The sequence below is a fragment of the Rhinatrema bivittatum genome, chromosome 7 (genome assembly GCF_901001135.1).
Source record: "Rhinatrema bivittatum chromosome 7, aRhiBiv1.1, whole genome shotgun sequence".
Classification (NCBI taxonomy): Eukaryota; Metazoa; Chordata; class Amphibia; order Gymnophiona; family Rhinatrematidae; genus Rhinatrema; species Rhinatrema bivittatum.
Window position 1 is genome coordinate 44,013,958 of NC_042621.1, and position 19,918 is coordinate 44,033,875.

The following is a 19,918-nucleotide window of genomic DNA, read 5'->3' on the forward strand; positions in this document are numbered from 1 at the left end:
ACTGGTATCTCCCCAACATCCTCATTAGTAAACATGGAAACAAAGAATTCATTTAGTCTTTCTGCAATGACCTTATCTTCCCTAAGAGCCCCTTTAACCCCTTGGTCATCTAAAGGTCCAACAGACTCCTCACAGGTTTCTTGCTTCGGATATATTTAATTACGTTTTTATTATGAGTTTTTACCTCTATGGCCGACTTCATTTCAAATTCTCTCTTCGCCTGTCTTATCAATGTTTTACACTTAACTTGACAATGCTTAAGTTTTATCCTATTTTTTTCAGATGGATCCTTCTTCCAATTTTTGAAGGATGTTTTTCTTTAGCTAAAATAGCCTCTTTTACCTCACCTTTTAGCCATGACGGTAATTGTTTTGCCTTCCTTCCATCTTTCTTAATGCGAGGAATACATATGGAGTGCGCCTCTAGGATTGTATTTTTAAACAATGTCCATGCCTGTTGAACACTTTTAACCTTTGCAGCTGCACCTTTCAGTTTTTTTCTAACTATTTTCCTCATTTTATCATAGTTTCCCTTTTGAAAGTTTAGTGTTTGAGCTGCAGATTTACTTATTGTCCTCCTTCCAGTTAATAGTTTAAATTTCTTCATGTTAAGATCACTGTTGCCAAGTGGCCCCACCACCGTTACCTCTCACCAAATCCTGCGTTCCACTAAGAATTAAATCTAAAATTGCTCCCTCTCTTGTTGGTTCCTGAACCAATTGCTCCATGAAGCACTCATTTATTACATCCAGGAACTTTATGTCTCTAGCAAGTCCTGATGTTACATTTACCCAGTGAATGTTGGGGTAATTGGAATCTCCCATTATTATTGCTCTGCCAAATTGGTTAGCTTCCCTGTTTTCTCTTAGCATTTCATCATCTGTCTGACCATTTTGTCCAGGTGGACGGTAGTATACTCCTATCACTATACTCTTACCCAACACACATGGGATTTCTACCCATATAGATTCTACTGAGCATTTAGTCTCTTGTATGATCTTTATCCTGTTGGACTCTATACCCTCCCGGACATAAAGTGCCATACCCCACCAAGTTGATCCTATCATTGCGATATAATTTGTACCCTGATATAGCACTGTCCCATTGGTTATCCTCCTTCCACCAAGTCTCTGTGATGCCAATTATGTCAATCTCATCATTTGCTGCTATACACTCTAACTCTCCCATCTTACTTCTTAGACTTCTGGCATTGGCATACAAACATTTCAAAGTGTGTTTTTTGTTTGTATTAACAACCTGCTTTTCAGTTGTTAGGGATAATTTGGAAATCATTAGCTTCAGTGATTTTTTACATACAAGCACATGGACTACGTTTGCTTTTATTGGAACCTCTCTGTTGGGATGCCCTAACTCTCCTGTTTAATATCCTTCAAGGATACATTTCTCTGAACCATGCACTGCTGAGTGACTGTCGGCTTTCCCCCTTGTTCTAGTTTAAAAGCTGCTCTATCTCCTTTTTGAAAGTTAGTGCCAGTAGATTGGTTCCACTCTGGTTAAGGTGGTGCCCATCCTTTCGGAAAAGTCTCCCCCTTCCCCAAAATTTTCCACAGTTCCTTACAAAACTGAATCCCTCTTCCCTGCACCATCGTCTCATCCACACATTGAAACTCTGGAGCTCTGCCTGCCTGTGGGGACCTGCACGTGGAAAAGGAAGCATTTCAGAGAATGCCACCTTGGAGGTTCTGGATTTCAGCTTCCTACCTAAAATCCTAAATTTGGCTTCCAGAACCTATCTCCCACATTTTCCTATGTCGTTGGTGCCCACATGTACCACAACAGCTGGTCGCATGTCCCCGAGAGCGCAGCGTCAGCGAGCTGCCGAGATCCAAGAACTAAAAACAAGACCATCGGGCTCTTATGCCCCTTCGGAGGCCTCCACAAGATCCTCCCCAGGCCCGAAGAGGAGAAAGAAGTCCCCTTCTCACAGAAGGGCTTCTTTAGTTGACCCCCCCTCCCCCCCCCCAGTCAGAACACCTGCCGTCGATGCCCCGCCAAAAATCGGCGCAGGGCGCGGGGGATGTGTCGGTAGCATCGCAGCCGCATGCTACATCAACGGCGTCGACCCACCGGTGCACCGAAGCTCATTGCACCGACTCTCTACCGAGGCATCGACGCACCTTTGGAGAGACAACGCACCGACGCATCAGCGCCGCGACACAAAGACAGTGGTGTGTTGCATCCACGTCTAGCCAACGCACCACCGACGCAAATGACGCACACCGGTGCATATCTCTTTCTTCTGACGCTGCCGGCGCAGCCGAAGCCCAAGAAGCACACCACCAGTCATAAAAGACCTCGGGAGGTATCACCTCTACTAGCCATCGACTCTGGCCCGGATATATCTCCTCCTCAATTGTCAGACAGCGCATCATCTTCCCCAGGTGCACTATCGGGCTTCTCTTCAGTCTCCATCAGCCATACCACCTCTGACCGTCCAGATCCTGTAACTCAACCGGTTATCAGACCTCCAGGGAAGGTTCCACTCACTAAAGGCACTAAAGGCACAGAAGGCAGGAAGATACACTCAAGGCCGCCCTACCACCTGAGCGGACCCACCTCTTATGCCTTCTACCTTGGGATTAGCCAACCAAGCTATGTCCCAGATCACTTCCATACTATCTCAGTTTCTACAGTCAGTGGAGCAGTCATATCTGCCACCTCGACATATTCCAGCCATCTCACCGCCTACTCCAGAAGACCCTGCTATTCCTGGTCCAGCTCCAAAAGACCTTCAGAGGGGACCTTCCTCGCCAATTGAAGAACTTTTAGATACAGATTCTTCATCAGGCTCATCGACGGGCTATCCGTCCCACCCAGCCAAGGTCCCACCTGAACCCACCTCTCCACCAGAAGACCTCACTTATTCCCAGTTTCTGGAAAAAGTAGGTCAAAGACTCAATGTAGAGACAAAGAAAATCCCAGATCCACGACAGGAAATGTTAGGGATTTTAAAAATCTTTGATACTCCAAATAAGCCAGTAGCACTTCCGCAACATTCGGTATTGACTGCACTAATGGAGAAGGCATGGGATACCCCACTATCCACTCCACCAACATCACGAAAAATAGACCTAAAATACCGCAAGAAGGACTCCTCCTTCTATTCGGCAGTTCAACTCCCACATAATTCGATAGTGGTCGAGTCTGCTATGCAGAAGGCAAGGAAGTCACAACGTCACTGAAACACCAGCTCGAGATAATAGATCTCTCGATGACTTCACAAAAAAGTCATTTCAATCTGGTATGCTAAATACATGTATACAGAACCATCAATTCTACATAGCGCAATATCTATTTGAAAACTTACAGGCTCTGAAACCACATTTGCAACAGGGATCCCCGGAAGCCAGTTTGCCTGCAGAATACCACAATCTAGAAGAAGGTCTGCGACACCTCCTTCGGTCAATTTATGAGGGATTTGAGATTTCCTCCAAAGCCTCTGCAATGCCACAGCAGCAAGACGCCTTCCATAGTTGAGATCCAGTGCCATCAGGACGACGTACATGATAAGTTAGCGAACCTTCCATGCTGTCCCGATAATCTATTTGGGGATAAATTTACCGACATGGTCACAAAACTCAAAGAACAAAAACAGCAGTTCTTACACCCACATTCCCTCATCAACCTTCCACATCCAGGCATCAATATTCTTCTACTACTTATTTATTTTTTATTTTTTATTTTTATTTAAAAGTTTTATATACCGACATTCATCAATGATATCACATCGGTTCACAGCGTAACATGAAACTAGTGCCTGTGGTGGCGCTTTACATCGAACATGTTTAACATTATACAATTGAAACATATTGAAACATTATAACTAGAGAGAAAAGGAAAGGTAGGGGAAATAAAGATTTAAACTAAAATTAAAATAACATATTTACAAAAGGGTAAAAGAGGAAACAAGGAGGGGGGAAAGTGACAGAAGAAAAACGTTAGATTAATAAATTATTGTAGGCAAAGTTTGCAGGTATATACAATATGTACAGTTATAGGGAATAACATAATTTAACAATTGTGCAGGGAGGGGGAGAAGGAGAGGAGAAGGGGGGGAGGAGAGATTGGAAGGGTGGTAGGGTAATACAGAAGGGAGGGAGGGGAGGTTGGGTGTATGCTTTAGTGAAAAGCCAGGACGAGAGGGGAGACTCACCCACTATTAGTAAAAGCAAGGTCGAGGGGGGAACAGAGAAGGGGGGAACATAGATGAGAGCAAGGAGAATTTAAGTGTATGCTTTGGTGAAGAGCCAGGTCTTAAGTTTTCGCTTGAAAGTTTTTGAGCATTCTTCTTGGCGAAGTTCTTGGCGAAGTTCTACTTACAGAAGAACCAACTTCAGAGCCTATAAACCATACTCATTCTATAAGCCTCCAACCTATCAGCCTTCCAGGCAACAGCCTTACCAACACCAGGCACCACACCAATGTTCCAGAGCCCCTCGTCAGTCTAGTCAACAAGCTGACCCTCAAAGACCCAGCCGGGTTTTTAGAACTACTATTGCCACCGATGCAGACACCTCTAGTTGGGGCAGATTGTCCCAGTTCCTTCCAGCCTGGAACCACATAATGTCCGATCAATGGGTCCTGACAATAATAGAACAAGGTTACTCTCTCCATTTCGCATCCCTCTCAACCCTCCCACACTTAGTTCCTCAGAAGCATCAAACAGCACATTGAGGACCCCTCCTTCGGGAACTCAAAATGCTCCTCAAGAACAAGTGCACTCGGAAATTGCCTTACCCACAATTTCATCAAGGGTTCTACTCATAATACTTCCTTATTCCCAAGAAGTCAGGAGGGCTGTGTCCCATCTTAGACCTACGCTCATTCAACAAACACCTTCACAAAGAGAAGTTCAAAATGACTTCTCTCAAGTCCATTCTTCCCTTCCTTCGACCCAATCATTGGATGTGTTCACTGGACTTGAAGGATATATATGCTCACATACCAATGCATCCCGACTCCTGGTGTTACTTCTGTTTCCAGACGGACAACCAACACTTTCAGTACAAAGTTCTGCCATTTGGCCTCTCCTCTGCCCCCAGAGTCTTCACCAAATGTCTAGCAGTAGCGGTGGCACACCTCCGTCGACAGGGGGTTCAAGTATTTCCTTATATGGACGATTGGCTTATAGTAGCACCCAATCAGACTCTCTTATGGGACAATCTTCTTCGAACTATTTCTTGCCTAGATAATCTAGGTCCCCTAATCAACTACGAAAAGTCAAATCTACAACCAACGCAAACCTTACAATTCATCAGAACCTACATCGACACTGTCCAAGACAAAGCATTCCTGCCACACTTGTGAGCATTAGCTCTCTCCACACTATCTTCAGTTCTACTTCGCAGTACGACTGTTCCGGCCCACCAAATCCTAACAGTTCTAGGACACATGGCAGCATCCACGTAGTCCCACATACGCGACTACACATGCGTTGCTTACAATTGAGTCTGAAGAATCAATGGATCCAGTTCCTCCATCCATTGTCGACTCCCATCAGCATGAAAAGAGACCTGCAATGGTGGCTATTCCCATCGACATTACTAACGGGATCACCTCTACGACCCCCTCGACATCAGATAATACTCACCACAGACGCCTCTACCAAGGGATGGGGAGTTCACCTAGACCATCTTAAAACTCAATGACTATGATCCACAAAGGAACACACGCTACACATAAATCTTCTAGAACTCAGAGTGGTCAGAAACGCCCTTCAAGCCTTCGAAAAACCCCTACAAGGGAAAACATTGATGGTTCACACAGACAACCAAGTCACAATGTTCTACATAAACAAGGAAGGAGGGTCCAGTTCTTGGAACCTCTGTAGGGAAACAGTCCAGATACTGGAGTGGGCCCACCACAGATCCATCTCTCTGCAAGCAACTTACTTGCCCGGAATCAGCAATTCCAGAGCAGACAAACTCAGCAGAATATTTCACCCCCACGAATGGGAACTACATCAAGAGGTTGCACATCACATATTCTCCACTTGTGGCCTTCCTTCCATCTATCTCTTCGCGACAGAATGCAACAGGAAAGTGGAGAACTTTTGCTCAGTTTACCAGCGCTCACTCAGACTAGCTCAAGACGCATTCCTCATAAGCTGGTCTCACAATCTACTGTATGCATTCCCTCCGATACCACTCATCTCTCGCACGATTCAGAGATGCGACAACCAGGCGGATCAGATTTTAATCGCGCCAGCATGGTCAAGACAACCATGGTACAGCTACCTCATACAGCTATCAATTCACAACCCAATTCCCCTGGGCAACAGCCCTCAGTTCCTTACCCAGGAGAACGGATCACTACTTCATCCTCTTCACTCCTCGCTGCACCTCACGGCATGGAGATTGAAAGGCTTGTGTACCAAAACTTAAACATTCCTCCTTCTCTTCAGGACATACTAGTCTCCTCGAGAAAACCATTGACCAGACTCAACTACAAAAGAAAGTGGTCTCACTACACTTCCTGGTGTTCAACGGCGGGCATGGACCCAATCACCTGCCCACCAGAACACCTTCTGACATACCTCCATCTTCTCTTCAGCGAAGGCCTAGCCACGGCCTCACTCCAAATGCATTTAAGTGCTATACAAGCTTAGAATACTCCCCTAAACGGGGAACCCATATCATGTCATTTTCTCGTGTCCAGATTCATGAAAGGGGTATTACACTTACGTCCACCGATAAAGAAACCGCCAATGCCATGGGACATTAACATAGTCCTTGAACAACTGATGCTACCACCATTGAACCACTGAACACTTGTCACCTACGATACCTTTCATGGAAAGTACTCTTAACTGCCCTCACATCAGCAAGGAGAGTTAGTGAGCTTCAAGCCTTAGTTCACTTCCCTCCTTATCTGCAATTTCACCATGTCAAAGTGACATTGTGCACACACCCCAATTTTCTATCAAAGGTGATTTCCAGTTTTCACATTAACCAAACCGTCTCCTTACCTACCTTTCATCCAAAACCTCATGCAAATGACAATGAGCGGAAACTTCACACTCTAGATTGTAAGTGTGCGCTTGCCTACTACAAAAAGTGCACCCATTCACCCAACAGACCCTCACAACTCTTCCTTTCTTTCAACCCGAATGTGTCAGGCCGTCCAATGACAAAAAGAACTTTATCTTCCTGGATATCCAACTGCATACAATTCTGCTATCAAAAGCGTTCAAAACAGCTATCTGCGACACCAAAAGCGCATCAAGTGCGTGCGATGGCTGCTTCAGTTGCCCACCTCCATGAAGTGCCACTCATAGACATCTGTAAAGTGGCAACGTGGTCATCACTGCATACTTTCACATCCTATTACTGTTTAGACAAACAAACTGCGGATGATGCACACATGGGGTGGACTATACTGCAGAAGAGCACATGTTCCACACATAAAATGCCTTCATAGGAACTATCCGCCTATAATTCCCGAATTGAGTAAAATAAACAGACCACGCTCACATCAATATGCTCAATATGCTGGGGACTCCCAGACAGCATGCCTAATTCAGCTGCTTATCTACGTGAAAAAAACATGTTTGCTTACAGTAAACGGTGTTTTCCATAGATAGCAGATGAATTAGCCATGTGACCCGCCCGCCTCCCCGGACAGTTCTGACATGGTATACTACTTGCTTTGATACGGACTGAGGAGCCTCAGGCAAGTGCATGAAGATACAAGAGGGAGCACCTAGCTGAAAGACTTTACTAATCTTAGAGAGCTCCGCCACCTAGTGGCACGGAAGACGTACCCAGACAGCATGGCTAATTCATCTGCTATCTAAGGAAAACACCGTTTATGGTAAGCAAACCTGCTTTTCTAGAAATTCAAGGGAATAATACAGGATTACATATCCAGATTTAAGCACATGCAGCATTATCTGGTTCTTCTGCAGGATGGTTGAAGCACAGCTGTACAACCCAGTGATAACCACTGACTTTCTACATTATAGTCCGTTATGATTAGCAACAAAAGATTTTTCCCAGCAGATTTCTTGCCCGTGACATGGCCGTTTCAGATACTAACACTGCTTACACTAGTGAGTATCTTGGCATCCCAGAAAATGTTTTTTTTTTAAGTTTGAGTCTATGGATCCAAGCTTCTTTTTAACCTAAAGATACTAAAAATAAAGGAGAAATTGCTACTTACCTGATAATTTCCTTTTCTTTAGTACAGACATGTGGATCCAAATCAGTGGGTTATGCACCTCTACCAGCAGATGGAGACAGAGCAAAGCTGACATAACGGTATATATACCCCTGCACTGACATCAACCTGCCAGTATTCTCTGCAAAATCCAACTGTGGACAAAAAAAACTCAATTATTAAACAACCACTCCAGTACTCAACCAACAGGAAACCACTGAGCTCAGACAAGGCGTGCAATAACACTGATCTAGGGACTGGATTGATACTTACCAATACTCCATGGAACATGCAGCCACATAGGAGAACCATAGCACAACCATTCAGCAGCCAAGGGCGGGAGGGTGGATCCACCTGCTTGTACTAAAGAAAAGGAAATTATCAGGTAAGTAGTAATTTCTCCTTTCTTGACGTTCAGACAGGAGGATCCAGAACCAGTGAGGGATATACCAGAGCTACTTCCAAAAAAGGTGGGAGGCTGCCCACGGTCCAGTCAAAACCGCACATGCGAAGGCTGCGGCCTCCTGGGCCTGAACATCTGAGCGATAATGCCTGGAATAGGCATGAAAGGAGGACCATGTCACAGTTTGGCAAATCTCAACAGAAGACAGCAATCTAATCTCTGCCTGAACCCTAGTGGAATGAGCCCTAACCTGACTAGGCAACGGCTACTCAGCATCCACATACGCAGCCGTGACTACCTTCTTAATCCAGCAGGCTATTGTAGCCCATTACGCTGGTTTGCCCTTACTCCCACTATGGAGTATAAACAGCCAGTCCATCTTCCTGAGAGGTTCAGAAACCTCCAAATACCTCAATATATGCCTCTTAACATCCAAGCATCATAACAGGCGATATTTATCGTATCTCTCTCTTTCTCTCTGTCCAGAGACAGCAGGGAAACTGATTGATTCAAATGAAAACCTGAGACCATCCTTGGCAAAAAAGACAGAACAGTACGTATCTGTATCACCCCAGAGTCACTCTCAGGAACAGCTCCCGGCAAGACAATGCCTGCAGTTCGGAGATTCTTCGTGCAAAACAAACTGCCATAAAAAAATCACCGTTTTCAACATAAGTAACCTCAATGACAGGCTACGCAACAGTTGGAAGGTGAAACCCACCAAGAAATCCAAAAGCAGATTAAGACTCCACAAAGGCACTGGCAACCTTAGGGGAGGACAAATAAGCTTCACACCTTTTAAGAAGCAAGCCACATCTGGATGAGCCGACAAGGATCCGCCATTCACCTGACCTCGAAAACAGCTGAGAGTTGCCACCTGTATTTTCAATGAATTTTCAATCCATCCTGCAAAAAGTCCAGAATGAGTGGAATATTAACTGAATGATAGAGGACCCCTCAATCCTCACACCAAGCCTCAAGCACTCACCAAACCCGCACATAGGCTAAGGAAGTGGAGAACGTTCTTGTTCATAGCAAAGTAGCAATCACTGCAGCAGAAAACCCATGCTTCAGCATTCGAGCCCTCTCATAAGACAAAATTGAGTCTGATCTTCGTGAAGAACAGGGCCCTGTCGCAGCAGATCCCTGTGAGACGGTAATCGGATAGGAGGGTCCACCCAGAGCCTTTGTAGATCTCCATACCATGGCCTCCTGGGCCAATCTGGCGCCATAAGAAGTACCATTCCCATGTAACTCTCGATCCTCTGAATGATTCTACCCAACATGGGCCACAGCCCATGGCCCATCAGCCACTCCAGTACGAGGACATCGATGCCCAAGGACTTTTTGTCTCTCCTGTGACTGAAGAAGCGAGAAACATTTGCATTGTGAGATGTCGCCAGAAGGTCTAGATACAGGAGACCCCAGTGGTCCACTATGAGCTGGAATGCCTTGTTCAACAATTCCCATTCTCCTGGGTCCAGACTCTGTCTGCTGAGAAAATCAGCTCTTACTTTGTCTTTTCCAGCAATGTGGGAGGCTGAAATCTCCTGAAGATGCACTTCCGCCCTTTCCATGAGTTGGGCTATTTCCTGTGACACTTGCTGCTCTTGGTTCCTCCCTGGATATTGATGTAAGCCACTGTCAAGGCATTGTCTGAAATTATCCGGACCGCTTGACCCTGCAATCAGTCCACAAATTGTAAGCACGCCAACCGGAAGGCCCAGGCTTTCAGGAGATTGATACTCCAGAGAGACTCTTCTGTACTTGTTATTTTCGGAGTTAACAGTCTGCTTGGAGTTAGCAATCTGTTATTGATCTGATGCCCGATGGGAGGAGCAATCAGATAGTTAAGGGTGGATCCTTGGACCAGTGGCAGATGACCACGCCCCCGGGGAATGATCCCGAGAGGGACCACTGGTCAGGCTCAGAGTTAGGAGACAAACACACACTAGTTCTTTATTAGACAGAATACTGAACCACCAGAGATGGCAGTAGTGAGCTGGCAAGCCCGGCTGGGCTGTAGTCCCTCAGATACTGGAACAGTGAACCCTGGAGGCTGAGCTGAAGATTAAGATATAGTGAGTAAGCAGGTTATGCAGACGTAACACTCACACAATGTCCCAATGAAGCCCATGAGCTGGAAAGTATAGGGCCTCAAGGAGCGAGTACCTGGTTCCAGGGAAAGCTCAGAGAGAACGTTGGTAACTCACTGATGTAGCTGAGATAGTTGGTAGTGAAAACTTCCAGGCAGAAGAGTATACGAAGTAAGTCTGGGATGAGGGCCCTCGAGGAGCGAGTACCGGTTCCAGATTGTCACCTGAAAAAACAAAGAGAGAGCGAGGCCTCCGAGGAGTGGGCACCTCTGGTAAGTCCGAGGAGGCAGAGTAGCTTAGGTAGCGAAACCCTTGCTAACTCGCTGTGTTAGCAAATTCCAAGACCTTAAATATCCGTCGCGGGTGATGTCATCTTCGGGGGACGCCCCCGAGATTCACACCAATGCCGGTATTTTGATTGGGGCCTCCAGGAAACATGGCGGTTGCAGGGTTGAGCCGGTCCGGGAATGCCCGAGGACAAGTGGCAGGAGAACACCGCGGTAGCCAGTCTTCCCACTGCGGAGAGGGAGGCACCAGAGAGGTAAGGAAGGCGGAGAGAGGGCGTTGGGCACCGACGGACACAACAGTACTCCAATGCCCTTGCGCCATCAACTCCTGAAAGAGCGCCTCACAACCCTGGAGGCTCGTATCTGTCGTGAGTACTAGCCAGTCCGGTGATCATAGGGAAATCCCTTTCCTTAGATGGTCTGCTTGCAACCACCACTGCAACTGTATGCTGATTTTCATTGGAAGGTGAAGCTAAATCAAATAGTCTTGAGACTGAGAACTCCAAAGAGCCTGCAGGGTGTGCTGAAGAAGACACATATGCGCTCTGCCCCACGGACCACTTCTAGGGTGGCTGCCATCAGCCTGAGCACCTGTACATAAGACCACACAGTCAGGTGCACTGATTCTGTCAATAATTGCACCTGCGCCATTAGCTTCTGAATGTGGATCTCCAGCAGGAACTCTCTGCCTTGCTTCGTGTCAAAGCGAACACCTAGGTACTCCAGTGTTTGGGATGGCTGCAGCTTGCTCTTAGCCAAGTTCACCATCCAGCCTAGTTCCTGCAATAAGGAGATCACATTGCATGAGAAGGCAGTCATCCAGGCTCTTGGCACAAATCAACCAATCGTCCAATTGGCTCGACCGTCCCACGCAGCAGCTCCGCGCGGCCGGCGCTGATCCGCCGGGATCAGGAGTGCGCGAGAGCCCCCGACGACCACTAACCCAGCCGCCGAAAATGCCACCGAGACCAGCTCGAGCCCCCCCCCGTGAGCTCATCGAGACATGCTGCTGCCAGACAAAAGCACAGGCCGCAGGTGCCGCACTCCAAAGGGGTGCAACCAAAGGGGCTTGCCCCTTAGTGCGCCCCTTTGTGTCTCCCCTCAGACTACTACCTCCTCCCCTACCAGAATTCCCGAAACCTCTTCCCATCCCCCCCCCACCTGATCAACCACACCAAAAAGCCAGCACCAACCCCACCTTTCAAAATAACCCCCGAATCCCTCTTGAACCCCCCAGAAACAACTCCACATACAAGCACTTTCCAGATGCTCAAATTCTATCCTACTAACATCCCTTTCCTATTCCCTACCCACAACATGGAATGCAGATAGACAACAAACAACAAGAACTGGACATCCAAAAGCACAAGAACTATACCTTCAATCAACCCACGCAATCCACGAAAGCTCATCACAATCCCAATCAATCCAAATGCCCAAATCACAACCCTCACTGTACTAACCCTGCTCTTTTTTTTTTTTAATTCTTTATTTATCCGTTTTTTAACAAAACCATTACAAGAAACTCTTGTACAAAATAGAAAAAAGAATTTACAAATCAGTATTGCAATTCTTATATTATATACTTCTATAAACTACTTCTTTTTCAAGGTAGTCCACAATACTATATACTAATCTAAGATTGAAAAAAATGTACTAACAAAAACATTATCATCCTACAATTAGTAATTGTTAAAGCAGTAATTACAGCGGTTTACAATGTATATCAGGGTTGCCTAATCATATATAGGATAATATGGACTCCACAACGCATTTATTCCAAAGGTGGTTTATCACTTAAGAAAAAGGATAACTGAGGAGGAGTAAAAAACACGTACGATTCACCTTTATATTTTACGCAACATTTACATGGGTATCTCAACAAAAAGATTCCCCCTATCTGAGTAACCTTTGGTCTTAATATCAAAAATTGTTGTCTTCTTTTTTGTGTCTGTTTTGACACATTAGGATACACTCTAACTTTTAAATTAAAGAACTCTACAAGGTGATATTTAAAGAATAACCTAAGTACCCAATCTCTGTCTGGTTCCAGAACAAAGGATACAATTAATGTTGCTGCTTGTACTAATTCAGTGTCAGAAGTCTGTAACACTTGAGATATATCTAAATTTACAGATATTCCATCCATAACTTGTTTACCCTCTTGGCCTTGTTCAGGCCCTTCTTGTTTTTTATATGATGTTAAATAATATATTTTTGAAATTGGGGGAACTATTTCTTCAGCAACTTTAAATACCTCCACAAGATATTTCTTGAACATGTCTTTAGGAGTCATGTATGGTAACATGGGAAAATTTATAAATCTTAAGTTCTTTTTCCTATTAGCATTTTCCAAGTTTTCTATTTTCATTTGTAGAACCTTATTTTCAATTATCATTGAATCCTGTACTGGTTTCCATTTGACACATTCTAATTTAACTTTTTCAATTTCACTTGTTACTTTTCTAGAATTTTCTAAATCAATTACCCTGTCCTGTAACTTGTTAATTTTATTCACAATGGGATTTATCTGTGTGACCATGGAATTATTCAAACTAGCAATAGTTTCCCAGATAGTGTCCAAGGTAACAGACTCAGGCCTCGTCAGAACTGGGGGATCATATTCTTTTAAAGGAAAATTATCATCAATAATTCTTAATTCCTGTGGTGGCAAGCCATTCACTCCTATTGACAGGCTTGCTGGTCCCTCCATGGGACTTATCCGCTTTTCTTCTCCAGTTTCTCCGGGATTCACTGGACCTGCTGCTCGTGAGCTCGCTTCAGCGACCTCCACTTGTGTACCCTCTGACAGTAAACCTTGGGCCCTGGAGGATGCTGGATTAACTGGTGGTTCCCTGTAAATCGGGGACAGAGATGTCGATAGGTCTGGCAAGGAGGACGCTTGAAAATTTACGTCCTCCATAGCCAACTGCGACCCCTCCGATTTACTACTCCACTGGACATGGGCATCCATTGGCCCGCAAACTAAAGCTTCCGGGAGATTAGCAGGATCTACCCTCTCCTTAGCTCTTCATTTGTGGGCGGTATGAGGTATTATACTAATCACAAATATGAAATAATAACAGACAATGATGCCTTCTCTGCTTAACAACTATACTTAAATCAGTAAAATCAATGTTGAGGCTTCGAGGATCAGGGACAATTAAATCTCCAAAAAATTAAAACGTAGATTATATTAAACAGCAATACCTAATTTGCAGAGACCCTCCAGTTCAAACAGAACAAAGCCATGTGCCCCTTTGGCGTGCGTGGCTTCGGCGACGTGCCGGCTGTGCGCTGCTGAAGGACGGGTTTTAAAGCCTCTTACCGCCTCTCAGAGATGACGTAGGCATGTCCCAGCAGGACCCCATCAGGGCCAATGACTCCAGCACCCCCGGTAGGCCACTAAATACGGTCACTGTCTCTTTTCCTCTCCGCCTCCCCTAACCCTACTCTTAATCAATGCACAATTCATAACCAAAAAGATTCCAATAATACACAACCTCCTACTCGACACCCACCCAGACATACTCTGTGTTACTGAATCATGGCTCAAAAGCATAGACGTCGCCCTCATCAACCAGCTACCTAGATCCATTTACAATATATTCTCCGTCCCAAGACCCAAAAGAAAAGGAGGTGGTATCCTACTCATGGCTCTAAAGAAACACAAACTCAAAATCCACCCCATCAATCCTACCACCTCCTATAGAAATAAGTTTATTCAAATCAAAATATCTACAAATTCTCCTACTATACGCCCCACCTGGAGCACTCCAACACAACCTGTCCACATTAATCGAAACCATCACTTCCAACATCAACATGGATACCCCTGCAATCGTCCTAGGCGATTTATAAAATTTGTATATACTACCCTAAACCAATCTGTTAAAATTCTTGTTACTCTTTTATGAACCTAAACCATGTTGTTGCCACTATTACTTGTTACTATCAATTGTTACCTGTTACTCTTGCCTGATTCTAAGCCATGTCGTTCCTACTTCTTTTAACCTAAATTATATTGTTACAGACGATACAAAGTTTCAATGTAAAATAAGAAGCCTTACTCTTATTGAACACTGTTATAATGTAAACCGTTGTGATATGCCAGATCGAACATCAGTATATAAAAACAAACAAATAAATAAATAAATAAATAAATAAAAACCATTTGAACCAGAATGCCATTTTTTCTTAACACTGCCACAACCACCACCATAACTTTGGAAAAGATTCTGAGCATGGTGGCCAGACCAAAAGGTAGTGCCCAGGACTAATAGTATCGCACCAACCCAGCAAAATGTAGAAATCACTGATGCTTTAGTCGGATGAGAACATGAAGGTACGCTTCTGACAAATCCAGTGACGTCAGAAATTCCCGAAAGTACTGCCATTATCACTGAACATAAGGTTTCCATGCAAAATCGAGTCACCTGCAAATGATGTTTGACTCCCTTGAGATCTAGGATGGGGTGATAGGCGCCTTCTTTCTTCGGCACAATGAAGTAAATGGAATATCAGCCCATATTTTCTTGAGACCTGGACACCGGGACTACAGCCTGCAAGCTAAGGAGTATTGATAATGTACACTCCACTGCTTGTCTCTTCTGCGGAGAGTTGCATGGAGACACCATGAAGACGTCCCAAGGAACAGTGCGAAACTTCAGAGCGTAACCTCCAGCACCCATTGGTCTGACGTGATTTCAGGATATGCCTGTTTAAAGAGCCAAGTCTTTAGTTTGTTTTTTTTTTTAATTTTTGGGTACAAGGCTCTAAGTGGAGTTCAGAGAGCATGGAATTCCAAAGAGTGGGGCCTGCAACAGAAATGGCTTGCTCTCTGGTGAGGTTGAGGTGGGTGGTCTTAGGGGAGGGCGCATATAGTGTACCTTTGTAGGCTGTTCTGGTGGGTCGGTTGGGGGAGAGGAAGCGGAGAGAGCTGTCGAGCCAATGTATTTTGTGATTGTGTAGTTTTTTGTGGATACCAAATATGGCAAGCAGCACACAGGGCAAGGCACTTAGGCTTCTTTGCTATATGCACCATAATAAATCACACACTCTCAACTGACTCCATGATTGTGTGCCTGGCTGAGCTCGTTGCTTGAAAAGGATTGGACACCCAAAAATTAGGCGCCCATTATACCCAAGCAGCTGGATGCCCAATTTCCCATGCGTCCAACTCAGGCGCCCTGAAGCACACCGTTGAGCGTCCAACTAGGCACCCTCAGGTTCACTACCAAGCACTCCAGAAGGTGTCCTATGCGCACAACTGTGCATCCATATACGCTCAACTGGGCATTCAGCTAGGCACACTATTAGACGCACAGCCGGGCATCCAGCGCAAACCGAAGTCCTGAAGAGAGCAGACTTATACGCCGAGGAAAACTGCGTGAAAGCCACCATGGCCTTCCACATGGCAAAATTCTGAGCCTGAGAGCAGGCCTAGCCCAAAAGACTGCTCAACCCACCAGGCTGCTCAAGTTCCACAACTCCCCCGGAGGCAGGAACAGACGTCGGACTGGTGTGCCAAACACAGAGACTGGATGGGAGAGGAATCCCTAAAATCAACTCCCCCTCTTTCATTTCCTTTTTTTTTTTTTTTTTTAAACTCTTTACCTGAGCTCAGCCTGTCCCAGCCAAGAATGGAGTCTGTCTCTGGCTACAGAGAGAGGGGGCACGTACCTTCACTGCCGCGCTCTGTTTCCTGCACCCGCCTGCCTTTCAGCTGTTTTTTACAGCTAAGTCCATGCCAGAAAAAACAGCTTCTGGACCAAGGCACTCAACTGAGAAATTACCTCAGGAAATCTCGACTGAGGGAGGGACAAAACTTCTATCCTTCTTTCTCCTTCTATTAAACTTCAATGCAATCCCCAGTAGGGTGATGCTCGTCCACCATCTGATGGAGACTAAGAATACTGGCAGACTGATGTCAGTGTAGGAGTATATATACCATGACATCAGCTTTGCTCCATCTCCAACTGCTCATAGAGGTGCATAACTCATTGTTTCTGGATCCACCTTTCTGAACACTAAGAAATTCCATTTACATTTTCTGTGGTCTAGGCTGTAGCAATGCAAGAGATTTGGGTTCAAATGTCCTGCAAGTGGTGAAGGTCTGTGTACTGTGGAGCCCGGGAAGGCAGTGGCTACTACTACAGCTACTTCCACTGGCTGAAGGATATTACCCTGGCCAGTGAAGGATCTTGTTGTCTAGGGCAGGGGTGACAAGAGGGAAAAATAGGTCATTAATATGTCTTAATTTGGAACAATTCCTTTGAACCCTAGTCCTCAAAGTTCTTTCATTCACGATAATAATGAAATTCCACCTTTCTGCTGTTGATAAATGAAATTATTCCACCTTTCTGCTGTTGATAAATGCAATCTGATTGTAATCCATTTGGTTTGGACAGGTGGAATATCTAATTTTTATATATAAATGAAAAATAAAGTTTAAGTGAATTCTAAAGGATCATGAGGCTAAAATTAGTGCAATTGATAACTTGTGTCAGCAGATTATACAGTATTAGTGAATGGGGAACCACATAACGTTTCTGCTCTCTGACACTCCATTCACTTATTTTGAGTCCTGCAATTAACCACACTGATGTGTCACTTCTGAACTGTGTATACAGAGAAGCATTCTCTTGTTTCATATTTGCACCACTATAAAGTATATTTTGAATGCAAATGAACTTATACAAGGACAAGTTTGTGAAACAATTATCTGGACTCTCTGGGCAGCATGTAAGGGAGGCCCTCACACACCCAACTACGTACCTTTACAGTTGGAAAGCCTTGTTGTGTCCGATCTTTTACCGAACCCCGGCTCCCTTCAGTCAGGTACCGAGCACGGTGCTGGGTCTCTGGCTGCACAATTATTTTCAGCTCTTTGCCATCACTTTTGCTAGGATACTGACCACATAGCATGGGGCTCTTCTTCCCACCCAGACCCTTTTGGCTTTCAGATGCTCTATAAAAATAGTAAATCATACCATGGAAACATTTAACAGATTTTCCAACAAGACGAAAGCACACAAAAAAAAAGCAATGGAAAGAAATATAAAGAAGGAAGCATGGATTCAGAGACAGATCAAGTGATCCCATCGGTGGAAATGCCTCAAAAATACTCAAAAAGGCATTTGCATTGAAAACTTGAGTTATCTGAATAAATGTGGAGTTTTGAATATCTTCTGCACCTATCCGGCTAAATTATTATCTGGATAACTTATAAGTGTTTCAGGGTGGAGCTGACATAGTAAGTGTTTCCAGGTAGCTTTAACAGACTATATTCAAAAGTGGCAACAATCCCCCCCCCCCCAACCCAAAACAAAAATTAAAACAAATGTAGTGCCTTTTGGCCCGATCCCCCATCCCCTTCACCCCAGTAAACCAATGTGAGCGACACCATCTTACCCCCAAAATATGGCAAAAATATAGCGGCTTATAGGCCTGAAAAGCCTCCCCTCTACCCCTAACCCTCACTGTCCCACCAAGAACCTCCCCCAAACCCCTTACCAGCACCAGGAGCTTGTTCAATCATCCAGCTCCCAGCACATCCAGCGCTGCTGTCAAAGTAACACTCTGACAGCAATAATGGATGTGCCAACAGCTGGACAACTGCAATAAATTGTAGGGGGCCTAACAAATTTATATTTTGCAAATTTGGGTGGGGGGAGGGGAAGCTTTTGTATCTACAGGCCCACTACATATTTGGGGGGGGGGGTGCTTGAGGGGACAAGGGATCATCCACAAAAGGCCAGACATTTGTTTCAATGGGGGGGGGGGGGGGAAGAGAGAAGGAAATGGGGCCAGTAGGCCTGCTAAGTTGAGGTTTGTTTTTGGGCTCATCACCCATTAACTGGCTATATTCTTGAAGCATATGAATAAAGTTGATTAAGGTAAAGTGATGATAAACATAGCCAGTTAGGTTTCCAAATTATCTGGTTACATATACCCAGATAACTTACCAATGAATATCTTCGAGTAAAGTTTATCCCATAGAATATCCTTGATAACTTACTTATTCGGCTAATTTTAGCTGGATATGCTGTTATATGTTTTTTTAAATATTGACCTCTTATTGTTAGAGAAAAGAAAGATTCCCTACGAGATGACAAAAATTGTTCTCTTATTATTATTCAATCAAATAAATTCTGAAATAGAAAGAAGAGTAGTACAATATGGCAGTGGGAGTCAAACTGTGTCCGTTTAAAGCTAGACATGGGCAGCAAGGATGCTTTATGGTGATATACATTTGGAAAGTAACTACTGGTTTTACAAACAAATGGTCAAATTGTCTTAAATGGTTTTGGACAGAACAAATTGAGAATATTTAGTGCCCATTCACTATTAACGATGTTTACTAGATACATGAATTAAAAGTGACTTGTAAAAGAAACCCATATAGTGTCTGCTGTAGAATAACATCTTTTAGCATATTCTGAAAATATGCAATTTCCAAAAAAGTAAAACTGAGTGGCCTTCAATTACTTAGGAACGCTGAAATATTATGCTACAGATGTTTTCAGTAATTATTTCTTATTGATTTTCAATTTCCTTCTCATAGGCTGCAGCAGGGACAGTGAAAGAGTGATTTGAAGATGAGGGTAAATAAGAACCCATAGGCTAACCTCTGCTGACTAAGAGCGCTTGCAAACTTGTCCAGCCAGGACATTTGAGCAGGGTGCAATGGTCCTACTGCTTTCCTCTTCCATCTCCCCCAAATGTTCTGCATTTTGTCTGATAACTTAAATGCACAGAAAGCACAGAACTTGAAACCAACAGAACTATAATATTCTGAATCCAGCAAACTCTTATAACCCATTAAAAAAATCATATTTTTAACACAGTCTTGTGGCAGTATGTAAAGTTCCCCTGGTTAGTAAAGGAAAGAGTATTAAACTTTACACAAACAAAATGAAAAAAAAACTTCTGTTAAAAACTCGTTCTATTCTA

The 19,918-nt window shown here is 44.4% G+C and overlaps 1 protein-coding gene across 6 annotated transcripts in view; it reads right to left on the reverse strand.

Annotated features, from left to right (window-relative positions):
• Positions 1-19,918, reverse strand: part of NFAT5 (nuclear factor of activated T cells 5) — an 852,247-nt gene that overhangs the window by 468,518 nt on the left and 363,811 nt on the right. For all 6 annotated transcript variants that reach the window (XM_029608296.1, XM_029608298.1, XM_029608295.1 and 3 more), the window contains one exon: positions 17,741-17,933. In XM_029608296.1, the coding sequence (XP_029464156.1) occupies positions 17,741-17,933 (193 nt within the window). The remainder of the gene's footprint in view (positions 1-17,740; positions 17,934-19,918) is intronic.